This window comes from Pocillopora damicornis, chromosome 2 (genome assembly GCF_964200805.1).
Source record: "Pocillopora damicornis chromosome 2, jaPocDami1.2, whole genome shotgun sequence".
Lineage (NCBI taxonomy): Eukaryota > Metazoa > Cnidaria > Anthozoa > Scleractinia > Pocilloporidae > Pocillopora > Pocillopora damicornis.
This window is the reverse complement of record NC_142671.1, coordinates 36,139,597-36,164,879: the sequence shown is the minus strand read 5'-3', so window position 1 is coordinate 36,164,879 and position 25,283 is coordinate 36,139,597. Positions and strand designations below refer to the sequence as shown.

Below are 25,283 nucleotides of genomic sequence, written 5' to 3'. Positions count from 1 at the left end.
ATTTTACGACTTAGATCATACTAGTCGTAACTTTATGAAGTAACTCCCTTAGGCTCTAATACATTTGAGACGCGACCGCTTTATAGACTTAATATTTGAAGGATTAAATCTTGTATCTTCTGGTGAGTGTCTCCGCGCAGGTGCTAACATCTTTTTTCTCTTTCAATGCCTTTTTTTTGGAAACGCACGACAGACTTCACCAAAAAACAGGTCTCATTTGCATTAAAGATTTGAGTTGCCCTTTGCATTTCATGTTTTGTTTACACGAGCAAACTAGCAAGCTGTCGGTGCATATTTGGCAAATTACGCTACAACTCTGAGTGTGATTGCATGTTCCAAATTCCCACAGGACTAAAACACTGGGTAACTTCCGCATCGAGTTTCGAAATTTATTTGGTCGCATGTGTGGCTCACGCATAAAGAAAACCTGTCTTTCACGGAAAAAAAAGAAAAAAAAAACCAACAATTTTTCTACGAATGATTTAGATTTATTTAGATTTTTCCACTTTTATCTTCTAATTTTTGGGATCGAAAGTTTTACTCTCTTCGAAAATGCAGAAGAACTTTGGCAGAACAAGGGTTTGAGAAGAATTGTTGTTGTAACAGCTGTTGTTTTTTTTCCGTCGCTAGGAAATGGAAAACTTTTTTACAAAAAGCCATTTCTGAAAAATGGTCTTTACGATATCTGAAGAACAAAGCTCACCAGACAGATGACAAGAGCGGTTGTCAGAATTATTGAAGACAACTTGACATATTTACAGAAGAAAAATGGAAAAAACATTGAGAAACAAAAGCATGAAATTTCTCCGAAATAGCTCGCGTGATGTCTGCCAGAATTTAAGAGACATCTAGCGCAACTGAATACTCATCAAAATTATAGACCACATTTGGCAAGAAAAAATGCTAAGTATATTACGAGTCCCCCCCAAAAAAAATCGAGAGATATTTTCAACGAATTTCCAAACAGAAAGCAATGTCGCTAAAATAGAATCTTGCTAATAGAAACCCTCAAATTATTGTTAAAGCGAGCAACTTAGTCACATGAAATTGTCAAACGTAACAACTGCCTGTGGTGATATACTGACAGAAAATCGCGAAATTGGGCGACAAAATCGAATAAGCTCGTTGGTTTCAGAATGCAGTGAACTTTCGAAAGGTTCTTTTCAGATACTTACTTACATCGCCTTCGGATAAACGATATTTAGATAGCTGGATCTTAAATACAGCAGCTATCTAAATATGAAACATTTGCTGAGCCGGAGCTTGATCAAAAGAAATAAATTTCCCTTAATTCAACAAGGAGGATGGAACTAAATACGTCTATGCAATCCAAAACCAACAATGAAAGGAATATAACACTCCCAAAAGTCACAACGATTTTTAAACTCGATTCATTCGGAAGTCCATAATTGCTGGGTAGGTAAACATGAATGTTCGAAGAAGCCTGTTTAATTATTAAGTTCTAAACATCTGAAAAAAAGCCGTTGTTGTGTTTAGAAAAGAGGGATTGCCTCTAGGTACAGTTTATGTATGATTTCAGCGCCTAATCGCTCAAAAGATAGCTTTCATTGTATTATTTTTAAAATATCTAACAAAATCCCTTCAAATTGTGACAACGGCCTGAAGGTAGCGGCGAAGAAGGATTGATGCAACAACATCTGAAAACGTATCATTTGAGGAACTTACCATACGCGATATTTCCCCGATAATATATGCCCAAATATTCCACCGTTTGGAGCTTTCAGACGATGAATGGGAAAGCCAACGTCTAAGCGAAATACAATACGAAAGATATTGATAAAATTAATGTGACAGCGTTGCATAGAAACCCAACCAATCATCTTTTGTTTATCCAAGTAAATTGCAAGCCTTACCGAATTTGAAATATAAATATTAATAAGTTTCACAACAGCAATTGGTTGAGAATGAAAGCGATAAACAGAATTGGTGTCACAGATGTAGAAATGGAATCTCTTACGACATATTTTGCATTTTCTATTGACAGCTTTGGGCGTTGATTCGATTAAATTTCTTGCACCGAGCGGGTTTAATTTTGAAGGATTAATATCATAACTTAGAGGCTCAGAACGTAATCTTTCTCGCGATCTTCGATTCGAAACCTGCACGGGAAACAAACAAATTATTAGCAAACGTTTTTGTTATCAAAATATTACGTGAAAATATGGGAGTTCTTCCGCAGATATCGGATATCATTTCTCGCTTGATTCGATCTTTATTTACGACTGGAACAACGTGAAGAAAATGTGTCGTAGCACAACCGGAAAGCGATTGGGCCTAAAGTGAATATAATCTTTTTAATCCTGTATATTTGGAACAAGTACATGCATGTGTGGTAGAGATCGTGGTGGACTTGAACACGATTTGTATAACTTTGTTTATTACATCAAATCTACAGGCGATCCAATACAAATACTGCAATCTGATTGGCTACGCTACTCGCTATCTATCACATGATAGGTAGGTGGTAAAGCGAGTGGTAACAGTAGTGAGTGAGGTTGTAAAAAAAACAAAATAAAAAACCGATGATGTTAAGTTTTGAACGACTAAGAAGATTTATAGTAAACAAAGAGATTATCCACTTTCGCTTTCTTTGTGTGGTGACTGATAGAGGCTTCGCTCTCATCTTTCATGACACGATAGAAATATCGAGCTCATAATCTTTTTGTTAAATGGTAACTGAATTCCTCACGTAAAGGATTATGTGTAAAAACCAGATGCTGGATCAGTTGTACTAATATGTTCCATAACGGGGAAACCTTTCTATTAACGATTGTGTGGGTTAAATTCAGAAGGTTAACGAAAGGCATCGAGAGTTCTTTAAAACCTCGCGAACAGAATGCTGAACTGAATTGGTAGGCAACCTAAGTGCGAAAGGATGCGACGGATGTATGATTTTGGTATAATAAAGACATTGGTAAAGATTCTCAGTGAGAATATAATTATTGCAGTTGATCGCAGGTGAAACATGGTTTCCATAACCTTGCAAGGCAGGGGGTCATTTGACTCTCGGTTTTTTCTGGTTTTGGTCGACTTTGGGATCAACTTTTTTTTAATCTAAATCTTGGTATTCACTTTTTCTTTTTCATTCACTTTTGGATCCAACTTCTTTATTAAGAGCTTTGGTGGCTGGTGGTTGCTGGTATCACGAAAAAGAAGGCAGTTTCTTCTTTTGAGTAGATCGCTTTTGTTCCTAATTATCGACATTTCATCTCTTTTTAGAGCATCATTTGGCGTAACTTTTCGGTTTACATTTTCCGGTTCTAATAAGGCCGACTACTTTTACACAACTTTCACCATTTCTTTGTTTGTTTGTTTTTTTGTTAACAGAGGGCTCCTAGGCATCCGCGTCTCCTCTGCCGAAAACGGGAGAATGAGAGTAGAGCCCATGCTTTCTCGTACTTTAACTCTGCCAACTCGAAAGATCAGACGCATAACACTTTTTATCCCTGCAGAAAAACGGACCTGAAATCATCTTATTGCAGAACACGAACTTCTTTCAAGAATTTCACCAAACAGATTCTGCCAAATTTCAACCTTTGGCTGTAGAGGTGCGCACAAGCAAACGGAGGATTGAAACAGAACTTGAAAATCAAGAAAGCTATATGAAAGGGAAAGGCCGTGTTGAATCGGCCATGCACGTGCATATAAATCCTTTTAGGTGCTACTCAAGTTAAACGCTGTCTTTGATGCTGGAATCGGTGGTTAGTCTCATCTCCAGTGCCACCTCGCAATAAAAAGAAACGATGACTTTGGAATCGAGGCTGTTTGCAAGTTCTGGTGCAAGACAGGGCTGTCCGCGCATGCGCATGGTCTTGTCGTCAGCGTGACGTCACGAGCGATTGTCGACGTCTCTTGAAAAGTGTAAAATGCCAACGGTTTGTTTTGATTGCAGCTACAATGCGGCGCCCGTTAGTCATTTTCTTCATTTTACCAATTTCACTTTATATGTGAAATCTTTTGAGAAAGGAAACATCGCAAATGTAATACAAAACCGGGAGTGGGCGAAATGGCCTCCTTTCTCAAGGAGAATAATTTTATATGGCTTCTGGCAATACTATGTATTGTCTTGTGCGCGGGGATTGAGGGAAAAGGAAGCCTTCAAGGAGATCACATCGTTTTTTCTCCATTGCGTATAGGGAATAACTACACATTGAATAGAAGCAAGAGCGACTGGTTCCTGTCCAGTTATGATTCAGTCGCTGAAGCTGTGGTTTTATCATTGAATTTTTCTCCTCCATACGGTAAGAAATTTTATGAAATCACTAGCGGAAAAGCCGGAAATTAAGCCTTAAATTGGCTTTGTTAATGATACCGAGGGATTTTTCGCGGTGTTGGGAGTTTGTTGAAGGTAGAGGTTGGCGAGGTAAAGAAACATTTCCTTGTGCAATAGCCTGTGAACAGCAGCCTTCAAGTTAATGACAGAGTCACTCATGTGTATTAAACCATAACATTTTTAAACGCGCTTTATCTTTCAAGTTTGTAAATCGCCTAGCACTTTTCCTTAAAACAGGAAATTAATATCTAAGCTCGGCAAGATTAGGAGACTGAGGAGAGGAAGAAAGGCGGTGTTATTTCATAAACTTTTTTGGCGAGATTTCAATGCTTATTTCAATATATCCCCTATCACATTTATCTTATTAATTCAAGAAAGTCTTTGAAACTTTTCTAGAAATTTAGAAAACTTTCAATTTTCTTTGCGAAATATAGAAAGTCTGGCGTAAAAGCATCACGTCAGTCTCATCTAAAAGGAAAAATAGTGAGATTTTCAGCGTTATACTTTGTTGTATTTTACTTTCTTCAATAATTTAGCGCCTGCTATTTTTTGATAGCCGCCGTAAGAGAAAGAAAAAGACCATGTTATTTCCCAGATTGAAAACAAAGCTTTTCTTTCCTTTTAGCACTCAAAAACACCGGCCGTATATTCCATCTCTCTGTCGCTTAATTGTCAAAATCATTGACTTTTTCTTTAACCAGCAAACCACCCTTAAAAGATCAGAAGTTAAGTTTGTAAGGAAACCTGCATCTTAACGGCGATGTTTACAATTGGAGCAGTGCAGGGTAACCATTGTGTGATTTTCGGTACCTGCAATTTTTCTCAGGTATCTGGAGAGACTTTCTATTGTATGACGGCGAGTTTCTCGTACTTTTAAATATACGTGGCCCAAACAAATACAATTAAAGCTGTTTTCTTTGGGTGAATACTAATCATATAGTTTTAAGACCCTTCGCGAAATTTGATAGAAATTTCAGAAAGATTACAGTACATCGCCCACACTTTTAATTAACACTACCTATATTTGTTAATTGAACTGATTGAATCGGAGTTGAAGTTGTTCAGGTTCACTCAGCCCTTACACACAACCCTTACAAATTTCATTTCACATGGTAACAATGCTTCAATGTCCAACAACAGGACATTTCTTAAATTTTCACATTAAATTAAATCTAGCAACCTCCAGTTATTTACCACATTTTTTTAAATTGTAATATGAAGACTTCCTTGCTGTCATCCATAGCCCGGTAAGATGATAAACGGACATGATAAAATCTTCGGAAAGCTGTACTCCAGCGCATTCATGAATTTTGAGATTCGGTGTTAAAACAGAGTGATACAATTAAAGTTTTCAGCCAATTTAGTTCAAAAGAAAAAAACCTTCCGGCCATGCTGGATAGAAATCCAGGATGCTTGTACTTTGACGCTCGACCTTCGGCCGAGTGCTTCGCACTTTACGGCAAAAAGCGTTGACTCTCAGTAATCAGTAACATGCATTTTCAAGTGTCATGTTTCATTCTTAAACCTTATGAAATTCACCAAAAATTTACAATCATCTCAACCATCTGCAGCAATCTAAAATTCTTGTGTTTCATCTTTTGTAGATGCCATTAAAGATGGACTGCGAAGTCTTGAAGGGATCAATAAATTTACGGCTGGGGACATCGCAAAAAAGGTAAAAAGTACCCAATCTACACAAGTCCTTTTAGCAAACATCTAAATATTAAATTGTTAAAGAAATTTGAAAACTGTGATAATTATCTGTACTCAAAAATATTTTTTTTTTTCTTTTTTCTCCCGTAGGCAATTACTGAGAATCTTCCTTTGACACTTCTGACATGTGTCTCGCTCATAAGCGCCTTTGGAATACCGCTGGTCGGTATCATATTTGGCTGCTTTCGGTGCAAGGGAAAATGCGGCGGTGCGCTGATAGAGGAGGATCTGGAATCAAACCCAAAGAAACGTCGGCAAATGTTTACAGCGGCAATTTCCATTTGCACGCTTTTGATCATGTAAGTTTGATTCCCTGTCTGATTAGCGACTATACTTTTCAAATTTTTAAGGGTATCTCATTCAAGAATCCAACTGAAGCACGCTATTGACAGCAATCTCTTTTTTTTCAGGATCGCTGCTTTTTCAATCAGTCTGATTAACGACAGAACTGACAATGCAGCCCCCGCATTAGATTCTCTCTTTATGGACTCCATTGTGGATATCGCGATTTACAAGGAGAACACTTTGAATGTAGGCTTAAAACTTTTTTGGTGATACTTGTAATTCCGACACTAGATGCTTCAATTTTGTTTATAAGTATGGAATTAAGGACTTTTCGTATTTTTACGTAGTGTAACCATCAGTAGTGGAGATTTTGTGCCTCGCTTCCTCAATATCTGACGTCACTACAGATAATCCCCCTGCTGGTCTTTAGTTAGTTATTTGCGACAGTCTCTAGTATTTATTGATAACCCTGACGGGAGATCAACGATCTTTTCCTCACATAAGGCTTCATGTCACATGGTTTTTTAGGGGAAGCGGAGGAGGGACTAGTCGTCGCTAACAGAGGAATGTAGAAAAATGATTATCAATAAGGGGGTATCATTAGAATATTACAGAGCCTTGGTGGGGTGGGGGTTCTGGTAAATCTGATTATGAACCAACCGAAATCCTCCCAGGCCACTCCCCTGTCCCCCTGGGCGATAAAGAAAAATAAAAATTAGCAGAAACGGGATAAATAAACTGATTAAACTATGGATACGAAAAAAAGCAAACTAACAGCAATTAGAATCTGGCTGAGTATAGTAAAAAAACAGAAGTGAATTTTCTCTTATCTCATTGGCCTAACAAAGAAAAGTTATCAGCTCATAACTCTGTTGCGGACGATGCAGCGAGTGGACTCGTCAAAAGAGGGCTTAGACTGCGTATGGCCTAAAAATGACGAAGTTTACGAAATTAGTTTTAAGTTCGTAAAACAAATCAATTTAGGGGCCTAAGCGGGGGGTGGCAGCGGTGGATTTTGGAAAGATCACATTCTTTTCAGGGGCATGGAGTTGGGTATTAGTCGTCGCAAACAGAGTAGAAAGGGGGGCTGACAATTAACTGCCATGAGGTGGGGATCATGATAATGAATATTGCAGAGCCTTATGGGGGATCATAAGCGATGAATGAGATCGCTTTTTTTTTTCTCCTTTAAATCAAAAACGGATTCGAATCATTTTTCAAACCTAAAACTGGAATCGACAAAAAACGAAAGTGACAAGTTTTTGTCGTAGGAAATTGTAAAAGATCTATTTTATGTGTTATTTGAATATTTTTTTTCCGTAGGAATTATCTGAAGTAACTGGAGAAAACATGAATTTTACGATCGGTCTTATATCCCAGGAACTAAACTGTAAGTTGTTTTAAGAGACATCTGATGTATGTTGCACGGATCGATTACCTCTAGATTAACTATGAGTACTTTTGAAACCTGTTATAATTATTGTTTCATAGATTTACCAATTAATATAACAACCCCAGTAATAAAACGGGCTGACAACGCCGCAAAAGCAGTTCTGGACAACGTGAAAGAACTTGGATCAGGTAGGTATCCTTCATTATTGAGCTGACGATGCTGTGCCCTCAAAATGCTTTCATTCAATAAAAATAAAGCTGGCGTAGTTTTTCTAGATTACTCGTTTATCAAAACTAAAATAGACTCGGTGAAGCCAAATGATTGAAACTGCCGCCTGGAATTAGATACACGTTGGAAAAGGGAAAAATCAGTGGAATGAAAAGTCGTATGTTTTGCCAAGGATGATGGTGTAGTAGGCGACTGTTTCGTAAGGAGAAATCCGAACACCAGAGCTTGCAGGCTAAACATACGACGGTAGACCGCCGATTTCCGGTTTTTATCGAAACTGCTTAAAGTATACCTCATGTCCAAAAGACCACAAGATGGCCTATTGATTTTATTGAGGGGCGATTCAATCTCTTCCAATTTTCCTCTCTTGGATTGTGTCATGAACTGTTTTGCAGAACTTGGAGACCTAAGGGACTCTTTAAAAGATGTGGCAGATATTGTTAAGAATTTACGTATGCTCGGCCAAAAACTTCGCGATGGTCTGAGCGAGGTGCGAAAGAACTTGACAGAAGCGAAAACAGAATGTAACAATGATGAGCCGTCTAAAACTGCTGGTGCTTGTGACAAAATACCCAGTGGAGACCCCTTAGAGGCCGATGCGGACTTCAATAAGGTAATGCTACGAGCTAAATACGATTATCTTAACTCTTCGTTTAAAAACAGAATTCTGTGCTACGTTTGTAACATATTTTCTGTCTATGTACTCGTCGTCGGGTTTTTCTCTCGAAAATAACTCGTAGCTTATATCACAAACTAGTGAAGTTCCCAGACTTTACGGACCATTTCTAATTGCACATGGGTAGAAGTCACCGTTTGCCTCGGTTTTCCTTCAGTGCGCTCTCTTTAAGCGCTCTAGAAACGTTGGAACAACTTTATAACCAATCACGACTTCTACACTTTCACTTTGTATTTGATGGTTTTGCTTTAATTTGACAATCAATCGAAAAGCGCTATAAACCTAACATATTGAACTTTAAAGCAATTTCTAAAACTTAAAGCCTGCCCTTTTCCAAGCCAAGAATGAAAATAGGTGCGGCACAAATATTATTTTGTTCTGTAGTCTGATCGTCCGGGTGAGTGTAAGTCCAGAGAAGGAATGTTAGGAATGTTGAGGGAAAGTCGCCATAGGAGTTAAACGAGGAGTTCTTGACAGTCGAGTGTATACAGTTCGGTTCGTGTAACCTGATTGGTCAGTTTAGCCGTGATGTTACCGGCTATAAGACTCAAGTGGCGTAAGTTGGTCTTGAGTAGTCAGTCTATGCATCACTAACGAAAGAAATATTACCTGAGAACAAAAACTCTGATTTGAAAAGATGTTTCTAACTTGCTGAATTATTAATTTTGACCGTTCCTGATTTTATACTTGTTCTTGGTCCTTTCAGGTTCCAGATTTAGCTCAGGAGTTGTCGAACATTGAAGGAATTCTTGCCAGAAACGACTTCGAAGCACAAAGCGTTCAGGTAAGTAACTAAAACGCGAAAAGCATTATTCTGCAATTATTGAATTTGACGAGGATACTGGGATAAAATTATTATTGAATTATTTCATTTATTAATACAGACGTTTACATTTTAGGGGCAAAATAGATTTATGTCGATGACAGCAAAAGTCAACGAGAAGATACTGTCGGGAAGGGAAGGTGTGTGTGTGTTTCCTACAATTGAAGTTGGAACCAGCAAATCTAACAAAAATTATTCTAGAAAAACAAGGCTTAGCTTAGATGGTTTACCCTTCTTCCTCTTTCAGAGATAACAAATTTTACCAAGGAACTTCAAGACTTTGCTGCAAAGATGGTAAATACACTGGAAGACGCTGGTGATTCGGTAAGGTTCTTCCTCAATATTATAAGAGGGTCTGAATGGGGGGGTCAAAATGTCGGTTGTCGGTTAAAATTTCATTACTTTGTCGGTTGTCGGTTAAGATTTTTGACCTTTGTCGGTTGTCGGTAAATCTCAGTTAATAATTAAAAATACACGGTTTCTTTTACCAATGCTACAAGAAGACGGCGCGAACATTGGTTGTCTTGGTTTATTTTTAAAAATACATTTTAGCCCGGCAAATTCTTTATTTTAGCACGCAAAATGCGCTACAATGCCCATCAAAGTGATAATAATACAGTTTTTAGCCGGAATTTAAAAGAAACTATCTTTACATAGCGAACGCACCAAGTGAGCGTTTTTCGTTGTATAAACAAGGCAGTGTTTATAAACAAGGAATACCGCAGAATTTCCAAAGTAGCGAAATTTATGACTTTTGAAAATCAGGTAAACGAACTACAAGTGCTAATTCAGCCCTACCATCCTGAAACTTTTGAAGGTCTCCTTGTTGCCTTTCGTTTCTCTCGATGTCACCTCCTTCAGTCATGATCCTCTTTGCCAGATTTTCATCTTCTTTTGCTTCTTCTCGTGATTTCCGTTTCCTTCTCACTTTTTACTCGTCACCTTTCTTCTCATTGTCGTTCATTGACTTCTGTTTGCTAAATCAGATGTAGCCGGCGCCTGCAGCAACACCACTGGCTTTCCGGTCCAGTTTGTGACCTCTTGGATAATGTGTACTAAATTATTAAATACCGTGTGTTTTAAGTTTTCTCTTTAGTAGGCTTTTGAGAAACTTACACAGTTCTTATCAGAAAATGCTCGTCAAGATGTATAAAACGTGCACATCGAGCGAAATCTCTCGTGCGTAGCTTCCCTCGAGGAGAGAATTGAATATTATTTGAACGTCTGGTTTTCAGAAACGAATAAATTTAAGGGCGTGTATAAATAAACGGGGTCTTTAATACGTTAAGCTACACTGTTGTTCATTCACCAATTAATCAGAAAGAAGCTTTTAAACTGATTTACTCGCTACTTCTTTGTAGAGATTTTTCTTCTCAATTTTCGCATTCAAATGGACGGTGAAAAAGAAAAAAAAACATTCCGCTCCACAAAACAACAAACAAAAAACGGTGGAACCAGAGTTTAACCACGTTAATATTTGAACTTAATATTTAACTACAGAACTAAAGTGATTCATCAAACTCCGCTGCACGCGTTCCACACTTACCGTTGAGCTCACTGCTACTTTCATCCGATATTAAATTTGGAAGTTCAAGCTGCCATTGCCCATCTGTAACAATTGCAAAATTTTCGCATTTGCCCGCAGGCGATTTCGCCAGGCGAAATAACTTTAACGAAAATCCGCCAATTCCATATTGATGTGCCTGCTCCTTTAGTCCTAAAAACTCCGTAAGATGTTTTTTTAGTTCAGATACTCCTCTGTGAGCTTCTTTGTCTACTGGGACCCTGCTTCGATGACGTTCGATGGCGACTTCTTCACCTTTTCGAAAAAAACTCACGATGACTTTAGCAATCCCAGTCATGACCCGACCGCATGAACAAACAACGAGCAATAAAAAGACAACAGCAGGGCGTCTCGTCGGCTCGATTGTGATCCGCTGTTCTTGAAATGAGACAGCAGGGCGTCTTGTCAGCCTAATTACGAGCCGCTGTTATAGAAATGAGCCCACGCTGCTCACCGAAAAGAAGGATCCCGTGGATTTAAAGTAATTTTAAGACAAGAAATTCTATAATTCGGCTAAATTTGGAATTAATGTGGTTACGTCGGGTGAAGAAGGATTTTCTGAGCTAGAAATCATCAAAATGCTGTTCTTTCTGGATACAAACATCCCTATCACGTTTGACCATGTCGGTTGTCGGTTAGAATTTATTTGTCGCTAGTCGGTAATTTTTTCCCCGTTTCGTCGGTAGTCAGTAATTTTTTACGCCCTTTGTCGCTAGTCGGTTAACCCCATTCACACCCTCTTATAATCAACAACGATAAGAAGCAACAACGAAAAACGGCAAGAAAAGCAACTTAAATAAAAACAACAACAGCAAAATAGGAACAACAATAAGATCGTATTCAGTCAGTATAATTTAGGCTAGTCCTGCTGCAGTAGTTTTCCTAAAACTTCACCTGATTTGGAGACATCAACATCATTACCAAGTTTTGCTCACTCACGCGTTCTAAACACTTGATAGATGTTGTGATTTGGCTCAAACCATTTTCTGCTGTATCTGGCAGAGATATAGAATACCGAAGACTAAGACTATCTTAGCAGGCTCTAATTATTTTTGAATTTTTCCTGTAACTTTATTCATTTCCCCCTCTCCCTCATTTCAATGTCGCCTAGTGTTACAAAATGCTCACTTATCTGTTACAACATTGTTTAGTGGGGAAAGGAGGGATTTTCAGGTACCTTGTTAAAGATTCAGTATAAGATTTCTGTTTATCGTGTTGATTGGAAGGCTGTCGAACACCTACTGAAGGGAGACGTACCAACTACCTCGGCCACTCATTGTTCGTCTATATAACAACAAGAAAATATGATCTCCCATTAAAAAAAAATAAAACTTGCACCTGAAAACAGCCAGAGACTATTCTTGTTCAAACTCAGGCGCGTGTTGAGCTAAAATTTAGTTATTAAACTTGTCGCTTGGCGATCAGCGATTTATGGCGATTTAAGGTGTCACAACTTTTTCTTCTCAGTTGCAAACAGAAATACTATTGCCAACAAAAACAGAAGTCCACAGTATATTTGGTAGAGGAGGATTGTTCAACAGATACGATAAATACAGGTATTTGATAATGCATTGCAAAAATAGGAAGGAGTGGTTTAAATAATTTGTCGAAAGGGTTTTAACGATTCATTCAAGTGATGTATTGTTAATTTTGTCAAATTACGTACATAAAAGTGATACAGGTTTCGGTTCGCAGACGACGCAAATTGTGCTGATTTCACGTTGTTATTTTGCATGGGACGGCTAAGAAATGTACAAAGTTTTAAAACACACGTGCTGAGCTATTGTTCTGCCAATTAGATCTTTTGTTTTTCCATGTCTTCGTTGCCGTCGCCATCGTGGTTTGCTTAAGGTCCCTAATATCAGACATGCGCCCTTCTCAATTAAGGCCTTTCCCTCTTCCCTCACTTTCTAAAATATTTAGGATACAAGAAAAACCTGTTTCTATTGCCACTTTATCAATAACTTTTGACGCTTCTACCACAGCGGAATGAGTACACGAGAATAGTTTCTTAATAAGCACTCCCCTCGCTTAAGCGTCCTCTCTCTAATAAATGTTCCTCCTTTAAGCCGAAATTTTTTAAGAGGCACCCGGGCGCTAATTCAAGGAAATACGGTATATACTGACCTAGTTCGAACTCTTAATTCTGTTAATTCGTGCAAGGTGTATGTCGAAGTTTTTTCCAGTTGCTGTGACCAACATGGGGATATCGTAAAAAAAGTGTTTCTCTTAAATTCACTCTTCTTTAAGAAATGCTTTAAGATATCAGTGATGAAGTTTGTCAGATATCTTTGTGATAAATCTGACACACAGATATCTAGTTTTCAGAAAAGTTTTCTTATTTATTTACATCAGCATGCATTGTCGACATTTATTTATCTTTCAGGTGGATTACCCTTCTGTCAATCTCTCTCGCTGTTGTTTTTGTTGTTTTGTTAACATTCCTGTCTCTCATATCCGGTGCTCTCGGTGCCAGTCCTTCGGATACGCCTAGCACGCGCTCTGGCATTTCAAACTGCGCGGGGAATGCACTCATGTGGTAAGGAGACATTTCTCAATCAATGCGGACTTTGTCATGTATTGCACACTGAATGACTCATTTTACAGCTTAACTGAATAAACAAGTGTAGGAATTGGAAAGAGGATTACGCGATTCTGTCCAAATACATAAGACAATAACACCTACCTTTCGTTGATATGAGCGTAATAATGAACAAATGGAAGAGTAATTCAGAATGTTGTTTTTGAAACTCTTTAGTCCAACCACAACCCCATTTTAAGCATCATATTTTATTATTTTGTCATTATAAGGTTCCAGTGGAAAATAAACAGCTGAATTAAAAACTGAGTAGTCTGGGATTGGGTTGGTTTGTCTCTCTACCTTCTCAATCGGTCTAGAAAACTCCCCCCACTTTCTCAATCAATCAGATACGATGTAAAACCAACTTTGCCGTCATATACACTTTTCTGAGTTTGAAGTAACACCAGTGTGAATTTGACTTTGGATTGGTTATGTTAAATACTTTTCCTTCTTTGGCCTTGCGACAATCGATCGGAAAACGCTCTACTACAAGCAAGGTTTCTCAACTAAAGATTTGTTTGTCGTGTTTTTTTCCTCCTATAGTGTCGTGGGTTTGTATTTCTTCAGTGCTTTCTTCCTCAATTTCATTCTCGCTGTTACGTTTTATGTTGGAGCTAACGCTACGATCCTCTGTAAGTCAGCTGCTGACCTTAGCCTCCTAGAAAAGGTAAGTTAAGATAACCTTATGACAACATAAGAAACGCCGATTTTTAATTGTTATTGATTTTTTTAATCAAAATGTTGATGAATACATGAGAAGGCTTTTTTTATTACACGTAATCAACCAACTTCATGTAATACAATATAGCCCACCCCAGCGGTCTTTGTTCAAGGTGATCGGCACCTAACTGTATAGTCATGAGGGGGGTATCATCGTGATTTTATGCCACCCATGTGGCTAGGCGTAATTTGTACCTGTGTAAAAAATATAATCGGTAACAAAACATTATAATTGTTTGTGTTTGCAACTTTCCAGACCATAGACGATCCTTCAACTTTAGGATACTTTCCCATCTCTAAGGCAGTGCTGGGAAATGGAATCATAGACATACGACTGTCTGATATACTCAGGTAACGCAAGGGTAGTGGGTAGGTTGAAAATATGCCCTCTTCCCTGGTTTTAACTCCCAAAAAAACATGAGTTAAGAACGGAAAAATGCTGGCTGTCCTATTGAAGATTCTGAGGAATGCGTAGAGGAAAGAATTAAAACATTCGGACTTCCCTCAACGCTTCCTAGAGAAGTTTGGAATGAGTCTCGACTGACGGAAACAAGGGAAGGAGGGGAAAGAATGAGATTTTCCGTTCAAGATCAATACCTTAACATGACCACCGAGCTTACAGCATTGCACCAGAGATTATAAACAGTTTATAATCTGTCGACTGTAATCATAACCTATCGTTCATTTCTCTATTTTAAGCAAGAGTATATGTATTAACATAATTTCATTATTAAACTGTTTTTGATCGCCTACTCAATCCTTATCATCCTAATAAAGATTGATTGAACAACAAAGATTGCAAACGTTTGGGTCATTAAAGAAACTGAATAACGTCTGACAATTATTGGGGTTTTCTTATTAATCCTCTTTATTTTACAGGCAATGTGATAAAAAAGAGACACCCTGGGAACTACTAAAGCTAGACAATAAATTCAAGTTTGAAAAAATGACGAGTTACAGAGATGTAAGTCAGTGTTCAATGTTTACACCATGGAGCCCTATGTGAAATGTGTGCGTTAACAAATTCTGCTTTGTAGAATGGCTTCAAATTCTTTCTAACTTGCTTGCATCACGAGCGAGTCAATTACGATGGAAGGTTTACTCTAAAATATCAACTGATGTTTTTATTCAAAACAGAAAATTCCACCGATGGACGAAATTCTGGCTGGAATAAACAGCACCATAACAGATATAGAACTTGTGTCAGATGATACCAGGAAAGCTATTAATGATACATTTACTTCTGGGGTCCAGGAGATTGAATTCTACAAGTTTTCAATGGAGGTAAAGCTCTTTTTTCCATCTCGGAGACAATCCGGTATTACTTTTTTCTCTTTTCTCACTGGTTTACAGAACTCATACGTCCGACTTCCCAACATTCTCTCCGCATTTATAAAATAACTGGGAAATAACGAGCACTCTGATTGGTTAAAAACCGATCAATTATTGCACCTGTAAACCCATAACAATTTTAATGATGTACGTAAAAAAGTTACACGCCTCTAATTGGCTGAAAACGACTGTATTCACACAAGTGCAAAGCTGTAACACGAGTGTAAACTGCCGATAGCGCGCACTCGCTTTCAAAATTTCCTCTGTAGTGACTTTCTATGGTGTTTTTCATGCGCATTGCTGACAAGTTATAAAATGATTCCTCTTGCAATTTAGCGTTAACAAGCACTTGTAATTTTCTGTGAAATGAAAAACATTAGCGTTTTTGAGACATTTGGATTCCTTACAACCTAATTTCAGGAGTCAGCAGATTACACCCTAAAGATGTTTCCTGTCTAAAATTTGTTTCATGTCGCCATAAAAATCTTTAAAATTGTTAATTTTTTCAATTAACAGACAGCATTGCCTCTTACAAAGAATAGCCTTTCATTGAACACATTTGCGAGCGAGTTGGGAACAGCAGCTGATGGTCAAGTAAGTTACTCTGTGATGCAATTCGAGGTTTAGTTTGAAGACCCTAGTGGCTCCGTTACAGCCGGAGATTTTCACGGTTTCTGTGTCGTGAAACGACCGGACAAATTGCCACTCTCCCTGGATGGGATGCTAGTCTATTCGAGGTGCCCCCTCTCCCCTACATTTCTTCAGTTTTCCCTGACAGTTCATAAGTGGCCATTGATTCGTCTGAATGGAGAGAGACTGGGTGAGAGCAAAGTGCTTTATTTGATACCATTAACGCTTATTTTGGGAACAGGCCGCACTCTAAGAAGACTTGGTACCTTAAGGGAAAAAGAAAATTGAGGAATTACCTTTGGAGCGAGGAATTTATGAGTGGGACAGTCTCTTAGCTTATTCCCTCTAGGTTTGATGGGTTCTTTTTGTCCTTCAGGTGAATTCTGGAATTGCTGGAAAACTGCGCTCTGCTAAAGATGCTTTAAACAATTTACACGATGACACAATTTTGATATCGCAACCGCTGGTGGTAAGCTGTTTGGCAATTAAAAAGAATTCTTTTCTTCCTGTTCTCGTATTGGTTATTCATAGTGACTAATTCATTCCTCTACTATTGCAATAGAAAAAGTCATGTGATGCCTTCTATTTCAATTCATTCCTCTACTATGTTTTCATAACTTTCAGGGCGAGCTAACTCAGAAAACGCAGACGCTGATGACAAAAAACATGAAAGTACTGGTACGAGCGAGGGCTTCTCATGTAGTTTTATTTGACATTTTGTAACAGTTGCGGATTGAGGGGGGGGGGGGGTAGGGAAGGGCGAACCCCTGCATCACACTCGAGGGTTTTTATACTTCTTGCCTGACACCAAAATTTTTGCAATGAACAAATTGCATATTTCTGCTAAACTGGCTGATTTCATTTGGTGGAGAGATTTTAGACCCTTACGAGGTTCCTGGATCTGTGCCTGTATCAAATGATTTGTACTATATCAATTATTTCAGTGCAATTTTCAATTGAACGTCGTGAGTGATTCAGATCCGCCAATCAAAAAGGGCCTTGTGAAAAATTAGTGTAAAATTAAAGTCTAAACTCCCTAACTTGCCAAAATCTATTTTTAAAGTTGTCTCTATCTCTGTGTTAATTGAACTTTTCAGTTTTCCTTCGCTATAAAAACAGTTTGAACGAATGTCAGCTATTCTCGCAGACCAAATTGCCTTATTACTACCATTTGAGGCTGAGTTCACACCTATTTCATCTCCGTTCAAATTGCGCCATTAACTCTTCAAAGATTATCATGTCTACGTGTATGTTAAACGACTCGTAGTAATTTTTTATCTTAAAATGCATTTTCTTCGTACTTTTTAGAATGACGCCAATCAGATCGACCTTTTCCGTGAAAGGCTGAAAACTATTCTTGACAGCGATGGTTTGGAACTAGCTAATGAGGTTTGTACTTTTGTCTTTTTATTTTGGAAGAGCAGCAGTTATCGTCGTTATCAGATTTGTGATGTACTTCCGTTCGGTCGTTCATTTTAGAATCAACACTCGTCTCTGATTGCTTTCAACCATTCAAGACTAACCTGAATTGCATCGATGTCCCGGGTACTTTCAATAAGCTCAGCGTAATGTGTAAAGCTTAACTGCCGTGCATTTTTCTAACGGAGTGTCGGAGTAAGTCATCATTTGACTGATAGATTCAAGCTTAAATGCATTTTGAGAAACTTGAGTAGATGATTTTCATTAAGGAAAAAACAGCCACAGCACAACATACAACAATTGAACCAAGTCAACATCTAGAGACTTGTAAGCGCACAAAACCAAATTAGTAGAAAGACCTTTAAAACTGAATCTACTGAACATTGTTAAGTCCTAATTTTGAATCAAATTCCTGATTTATTTCACTAGGGTCGAGATCAATATGTTATCGATTTCGTGTGAAACTAGTCTCCTCCCAATTTTTCAACAGGCAGGAAAAAAGTCTTTGAGTCGCACACTTGGATGGATGGACGAATATTTGAAAGACTCCATAGATAAGGTAAAACCCTGAGAACATTGTCCTCCCTATATTCATATACCAAATGCATTAGGAACCATTGTAGCTCCATTAATTAAATGTAACAAAGGCATAATTAACTGATCATTTTGTTAACTCTCTAAACCATTTGAAAAATAAATTTCCTTTTCGCATGAGCTGATTAACGCTACAAATAGATTCCGTGTTGCAGCGTTGAGTCATGATAGATCACAGATGGCGTAAAAATCTGGTGGAAACGAAAGGTTAGCACATCTGGAGGCGCAGCCGAGTGTGCCACTAATGTTCCATCCACAATTTGACGTCTGCTGTGATCTATTTCTGTACAGACCCACGGCAACATGGAATATATCTGTATCTTAGGATTACAAAAAAGTGTTAGTTTTCGTGAGGTCATCTATGCGTCTGTCCTCCGATAGATTATAAGTAAGGACCAATCAAAATGCGTGTATAATTTATGTAATGAGTCATTAATTATGGTATGCGCTCAGATCATCAGAGCCACAAGCGAATTCGTTTGGTATAGCCTCCCTAGCCTCCCGCAAACAACGGTAGAGCTTCCAGGCCAGTAACATGATTGGTACAAGTAACAACATAATTTCGAATGCAATTTGGTGTAAATAAGCACGAGTAGATTTTTCGAAGACAACAAAATTGCACGAGCCCGTAGGACTCGTGTAGCACTCGTGTTACATGAAAAATGCACTCGTGTTTATAGTTATATAGGTTAAACTCCACTGGGAAAATATTTTATAACACTTTCTCTTTCTGTTATTGAACATTCCCTTAAGTAGCAACAGTTAAGTTTTTTTCAGTCCACTAAGAGCGTGTTTTCTTTTTTCAATCGTTTATTTAGCTTCGACATGACGTGGGAGATTGCCACCCAATCAGAAATGTCTATGATGTGTTAGTCTCTGATGCATGCGACAATGCTGTTGGCCTTGTGGTGAGTAAAACTTCTCTGATAATCTAGCCATGTTTTTTTCTTTTTGTGTTTCAGAACTGGTAAGTAAACAAGGTAGAGAGAATTAACCTCAAACCAGAGACAAAAGGAATTGGAATTGACGCTTAAGAGTTTCACAGCAGTCTTGAGAACGTTGGCGGAAATAAAGAGCTAAAATTCTGAGTGATTTTATAGATCTCACTGTGATGGCAACGCATTAGAATTACCGAGTGGTAAACCCCTAGTGAGGGAAACAGGCCGTGTGAAATTTCTTTGCTCAAGTAACCTGTAACTATAACGGGGAGAATTTTTTTCTTTGGACTATAGCAAACTATACAGAACAACTAATTTTACGGCTCATTTTTTCAGAAGATGCCAAACACATTTTATAGTATGTGAAATTCTAAACAAAGATATACCATAGACTTTAAGGTGTGTTATGTCTTCCCAGAATGCCCTATGGCTGTGTGTTGGTGTCATCGCTTTGTTTTCGGTAATAACCATCATCCTCTGCGTTCGTCTGGCCAAGCATCTTCGACGAGCGAAGAGTGGTGACGATGATATGTATTCAGAGGAAAGTACATCTAACTACGGAGTCCCTCTGAGGCTGTTTGACAAATTCCCGAAGCTTCCCAAGAAGAAATTTTCCTGGTAAGTACTAGGAACTAAACAAACGTGTTAAGTTGAAACGCCCTAACTGCATTTAAGTCACAGTCAAGAGATTATCCATAAAGTTTGAATCGTTCATTTAAATCGTTTCACGAACCAGTTCAGCTACTTCAGTATGTTTCATGTCAAAATCATATCACCATAGGTATTAATGGAAGATATTTTCTTTTAGACATCAAGGACTTTTACACAAAAAGTTAAAAAAACCTTGAAAAGGGCCGTCTTTGAAAAGGAATTTCATTTTTCTTTCACACCATCATTTTGGTCAATCTTATTTTTGTAACGGTTTCCCGACTTTTTCTTCCTGACTGCAAAATATAGGGCTGAATTCCACAAAGATATACCAGAATTTGATTATCCTTACCCGAGTATATGACCATTTGCGGTTTATTAACGTTACTGTTCTGCTGAAAGTGGTTAGGAAATCTACCAATATTTATAAATACCTGTGAAGCCATTGATCTGCTCATAAATCCGTTTTGATTCACCACCCTCTCCGTCGCGGTCACAAGTTTCCCATGGTTTTGACCACAAGTTATCCACTCCCATCACAGCTTAAAATTGAAATTTGTTTTGTATTTCTGTTCCAAATCACATCAAAAGTGGTTTCCTTGCAGCGTATTGTTCATAGAATTCTTGAAGCGCAAATTTAGAAACAAGCGCAATTTGAACACCAAGCGTTTGATGATGACATACGAACCATTATGGCGTCACTCTTGTCATGCGCGTGAGCGCACGCACATCAATAAACATCCAAAAGAAATGAAAAATTTGACCCGGTGACTCTGCGGATAAATTAGGAAACAAAAATCATCTTTATTTAGCTCACATTTCGCATTGAAACTGTCTTTTTATAGACCGAAAGGACAACTTTCCTTACAATTGCACAGAGTGGAACATTTGTAGCGTTGAAGTTGTTTGACCAAAATGTCGAAATTATTTTCAAAGCGACACCAAAACATGCTGTGGAAAGAGACATGTCATCAATATTTGGGACGAAAACTTCGTTTTGTACTCAAATTGCAACGGAAGGGGCCTCAGTTGCCTTTACTGATACGCCCTCTTACTGAGAAGGAAAACTTGCTGAATCTCGTTGAATTTTTTTCCTTTGTTGTAAATCTGAATTTATAACTACAAAATGCAATTATTTCGAGAGCACACATATTGGATAACTTTACGAAAGGGCCGTGAAATTTTTTACTTGCAATAAACTTTTAATCAAAGTGCTCTGTGAGCAAACTCGTGAATTGACACATGATTTTTTAGATTATGTTTAATGTTATCTGGTTTAGGGAATTTTGTGGTTGATTGTCATATCTAGAGTACGAGCAGTAGTTCAGTGTTCGCTAATGTAGCAGAGAAACAAAGTAACGTTGGGATAAGAAGGCATTACAATTGAAATGATCATGCTATTACATTTGACAAGGTGGATGATGTCATGTGTTTTAAACGTCTATCATTTTTGTTTCTGGTTCAAAAGAAAAGGTTGGAAGTAAATGTGGGTGAAAAGTGAAATTTACTGTCTTTCGTTGTAAATATTAGAAAATCAAGGCAATACTGTCTTAATGAAAACATTAACGATTCCCTCTTTATCAAATGAGACAAACGGGAACGAGTTTTGAGTGATATAACTAAGCCAAGCCTGCCACCGTCATTTTGGATCTCCGCCTGGGTAGATTTAGGTCACGTGCTAGGCAACGTATGATCAATAACAAGATAGAATTTCATTTCAGGCCTATTTATCAATTTTGTGGTGTGTAGCTTTCGCATTTTAGTACGTTGTTTGTATGTTGAATCTTCAAATTGTCTTCAACCTTAAAAGAAAATTGTTCTTTAAAAATTCACTGAAAATCGGTAGCTAAAATTGTTTGTTTAGGTGTTATTTGATTTTCGTGTTAACTTGTTATTTCGTCAGTCGCCGGCATCTTCTGTTGCTTCTCACAGGAAAAACACACGCGACGAAACGTAATGATCAATTTTGTCCTCAATCTCACGCTATAACAGAAAAAGCTTTTGAACATCTGTAAACTCCGAGCGCTTCGCAGTAAGTGATATTTTCAATGAATCTTCGGATTGTTTTCAAGTTCAAGGACTGTAAATTACAATTTTATGAAAAACGAAGGTTGTTGTGTTATTGCAGTGTGAATCCTTGCATGCCTGCCAGTCGCTGGCGCCGCTTGTTGAAACTAAAACGAAAAAAAAAACTCTTTTAAGATTATCATTGGCTTCTTTTTCACCCCACCACTATTCTTAGCAACAAAGGTCGCCATTTCGTCTGTTTATTGCTCGCCAAAAACTATAAAATGCACTCAAAAGCCTAAAATCTAAAAAAAGTTTACAGGAATCGACCAATCGAGCGAGCGAATTCCATTCCCCACATCGTATCTATAACTCGCTCTTGCGCATGCGCGCAATTCACGAGTTAAAAATGGCCTTTAAAGTAACAACTTGGAGATAACTTTTCAATTTTTCTGAACCTCTAAAGAACTGTAAGAACTCGCATCCACAGCAAACACACCTCAAAAATGGCTGGAATGAACAATTCAAATGAAATATACTTAATGACAAAAATAAATGTATGTAGAATGACAATTAAGGAAAACACTTGTTGGCAATATGTGCGAAGCAGTAACTGAAACTCTTCGTAAAAAAACAGGCAAAAAAACACCACAAAATGCAAAAGCGGTTAACTCTTAAATCCAAAACATGATGAATAAAGCTCTAAAGAGCAATCGACCAAAACACTGGAACGCGCAAAAAAAAAAATTGCATGCATAATAAATGCTCACGATGTGTTTTCAAATTTAAAAAGTCTCAAGTCGCTCGCGCACTAATTGGAAATCAAACCAGTTAGGTTCTGTATTCTTGAAAAAATATAATACATAAAGTTTGTTGGCATAAATCCAAACCCTTTTTGGGAATGCTGCATCACGTCAGAGATCCATGCTGATGCCCTTGGGACCAATTGTTCATGGTAAAACAATGATGGTGATAACATAATATAGCAACTGAAAGCAAAGTAGCATTAACTACTAAAATAAAGAAACATATTGAAGTTAAACCTTTTTTACTCATGCTACTTTCCTTGTTTTTCGAGATTCACTTTAATGCTAAGAAACTAATATATTAAACGAGAAGTACACCAAATAGAGTTTCAGTTACTCGGTTATTAAAAAAAATTAAGTTTTTAATTAATTTTTCTCAACTAAATAAACAGGAGAAAACCAAAGCTCTCCTCACCCCCAGACTCACCCATTCCGTCCACAAGCTGGAGTAATTACTAGCGGTAAGTCCGACGGACATTTTTATAAAATTCCTTTCTTTTTTTTAAGTTTAAACATGAAATAGCTACACTGAACTAAATTATTTAATTGATAATTTTGAACCATTATATCTTTAAATCCCATTGTTGTTTTAAAGAGGATTTTGCACCTACAACATCAATGATTTAAGTTGGAATTCGTAAAGTGCTACGATATTCCGTAAAGGGCGTGTAATTCCTCAACTTAATGACAGCCGGGTTTCCTCCCAGAGTTTCAACAGGTTCCCCCGACAATTTTTCAGTAGCCACTCATGTCCTTGGGTACTTTGAAAGGAGTTGCGAGACGAAAAATTTGGTTTCAAAACCAATTATTTGCCGTACGAGATAATTTGACTCCTATTTAAAGGGAATTTTATTTTTCAATTTGGTTTATCCCTCAGAATCTCGCAACGTTTCTCTGATAAACTCTAGTAACTATTTATAGCAAGGGGTATTCAGAAAATGATACTGTGAGAGTGGACTTCCCCTCCAATCCACAATCATTTAAATAATAAGCTGAATTACAAACGTATTTTGATAGGTTATTTCTTATGATCTTTTGGAGGGTATATGCAAATATGACGTCACCAATTAACAAATTCCTATTTTGTTATCCTATAAAACAAATATATTCCATTTTGCCGTGGTTCGAACTGTGAGAGAATATAGAAGACGTTATCCGTGTCACACTCGGCTTCCGTTTGCCATTTTTTTGTTCACACCACATTTTCACGTCATCTGTGATTTATCACTAAACAGACGTACGGCAACGTAGTGTATATTTGTTGAATATACTCGGTTAGCCTTTGAACGCGCTCGATTTGGGATCTAGTGCATCAACCATAACTTCATCTTTTTTCTGATATTCACAGGTCTAACGACCTTGATATGGAAAAACCAGTATTTTACAAGAGACCACAGTTCACCCAACGAGTACCATTAGCAGCCGTAACAAGAAATGCTGTGTTGCCGATAGTGTTCGATGTTTAGTAGCGACAAATTAGCTACGCATGCGCGAGATCGATGGTCAAAGGTCAACAACAAAAGTCTTCCAATTTGTCTCTTTGGTTCTTCTACTATCAGGGAGGTTCCTGTGGTGAATACAGTGGTCAAGGCCAGCCTGGATCGAAGACAGCAATTTTTATCCCCTCTTTTATCTATTTTTATATTTATATTGTAGTGGAAGTGTTATTTTATATCATTTTAGCTGCAAAGACTGGTGTTATGACCCAGTTGATCAATTTTAACCGATCGCGGAGCTGTTTTAGTTATGTAAGGGAAATTTTAACTTATAAAATTCAATACAATGAACGTCAGGAAATTTAGACCTGGAAAATAATTGTGAGCATCGGGTTAAAGAAATCAATCTGCATATCGAAACCATAATTTTTATAGTTCATAATAATTATTTCATAAAAGTTAAGTAGGGTCGAAAATTTCAGTGTCGCCATGACATTCAACCAATCACGAACAGCCGTAAACCTTGTGCCTTCAATTGTGTCATTTTTTTGATGCCTTTACAATGTTCAAGCTGCTTATCCTGACTTTAGAAAGTCTGGGTTGTTATAGGCGACGTGGAAGTAAATGTCCACCACTTTCACATAGTACGAGTCGAATAATTGTTTTAGTATAAGCCAAAAAATTTGTGTATCCTCTCTTAACACGTAATTTTGTCCCGTCAGCTTCACAGAGGTGAATGGTACTTGCCAATCAGTACATTATTCACCTGTGTGGTATATACTAAATACATTTATGTGTAAGTCACTCGATCACAGAACGGAATGCTAGAATGTAATCATAGATATGGTGATCGCCAACCTGTTCTGATGACTAGAGGCGTTTTTAGTAGCTAGCAGTACGTAAATAACCATTAAATGAAAACATTGATATGAATAACATATGAATTGAATTGACGAATTGATGTTAAACTCAGTGATAAAAGAAATAAATAATACCGAGAAACAAATGAAATCAAAGAACACCATTGTTTGGCAAAATCGTCAACTTTGGGAATTAAGGAGTTGTTGTCATGTATAATTTCAATTCTTTAACCCTTTATACTTTAACATCAGTATGCATATTCTCCATACTGTTCTGCATACTTTTCCTAAGTTGCTAACAAGGAGAATGCGGTTTTCAAGAGCTTCTTTAGTAAG

The 25,283-nt window shown here is 37.7% G+C and overlaps 2 protein-coding genes across 4 annotated transcripts in view; one reads left to right on the top strand and one right to left on the bottom strand.

The window, feature by feature from the left end:
• LOC113685447 (prominin-1-A) overlaps nucleotides 1-1,941 on the bottom strand; it is a 33,709-nt gene extending 31,768 nt beyond the window's left edge. For 2 of the 3 annotated variants that reach the window (XM_089196270.1, XM_089196274.1), the window contains exon 1: nucleotides 1,687-1,823. The gene's annotated coding sequence lies outside the window, so the exon portion shown is untranslated. Of the gene's footprint in view, nucleotides 1-1,686; nucleotides 1,824-1,874 lie in introns of those variants that run through there. The other variant, XM_089196268.1, reaches the window with a different exon arrangement.
• On the top strand, nucleotides 1,282-25,093 carry LOC113685504 (prominin-2). The gene is made up of 25 exons (XM_027203014.2): nucleotides 1,282-1,416; nucleotides 3,349-4,262; nucleotides 5,899-5,969; nucleotides 6,098-6,306; nucleotides 6,418-6,538; nucleotides 7,616-7,682; nucleotides 7,784-7,873; nucleotides 8,309-8,526; nucleotides 9,296-9,373; nucleotides 9,489-9,552; nucleotides 9,660-9,736; nucleotides 12,444-12,532; nucleotides 13,363-13,515; nucleotides 14,101-14,224; nucleotides 14,534-14,628; nucleotides 15,157-15,241; nucleotides 15,415-15,561; nucleotides 16,126-16,203; nucleotides 16,616-16,708; nucleotides 16,864-16,917; nucleotides 17,548-17,628; nucleotides 18,149-18,217; nucleotides 19,071-19,160; nucleotides 19,609-19,808; nucleotides 24,000-25,093. The coding sequence occupies exons 2-25, from the start codon at nucleotides 4,028-4,030 to the stop codon at nucleotides 24,115-24,117; spliced, it is 2,706 nt and encodes a 901-aa protein (XP_027058815.2). The 5' UTR covers nucleotides 1,282-1,416; nucleotides 3,349-4,027; the 3' UTR covers nucleotides 24,118-25,093.
• Nucleotides 25,094-25,283: the final 190 nt, after the last annotated feature.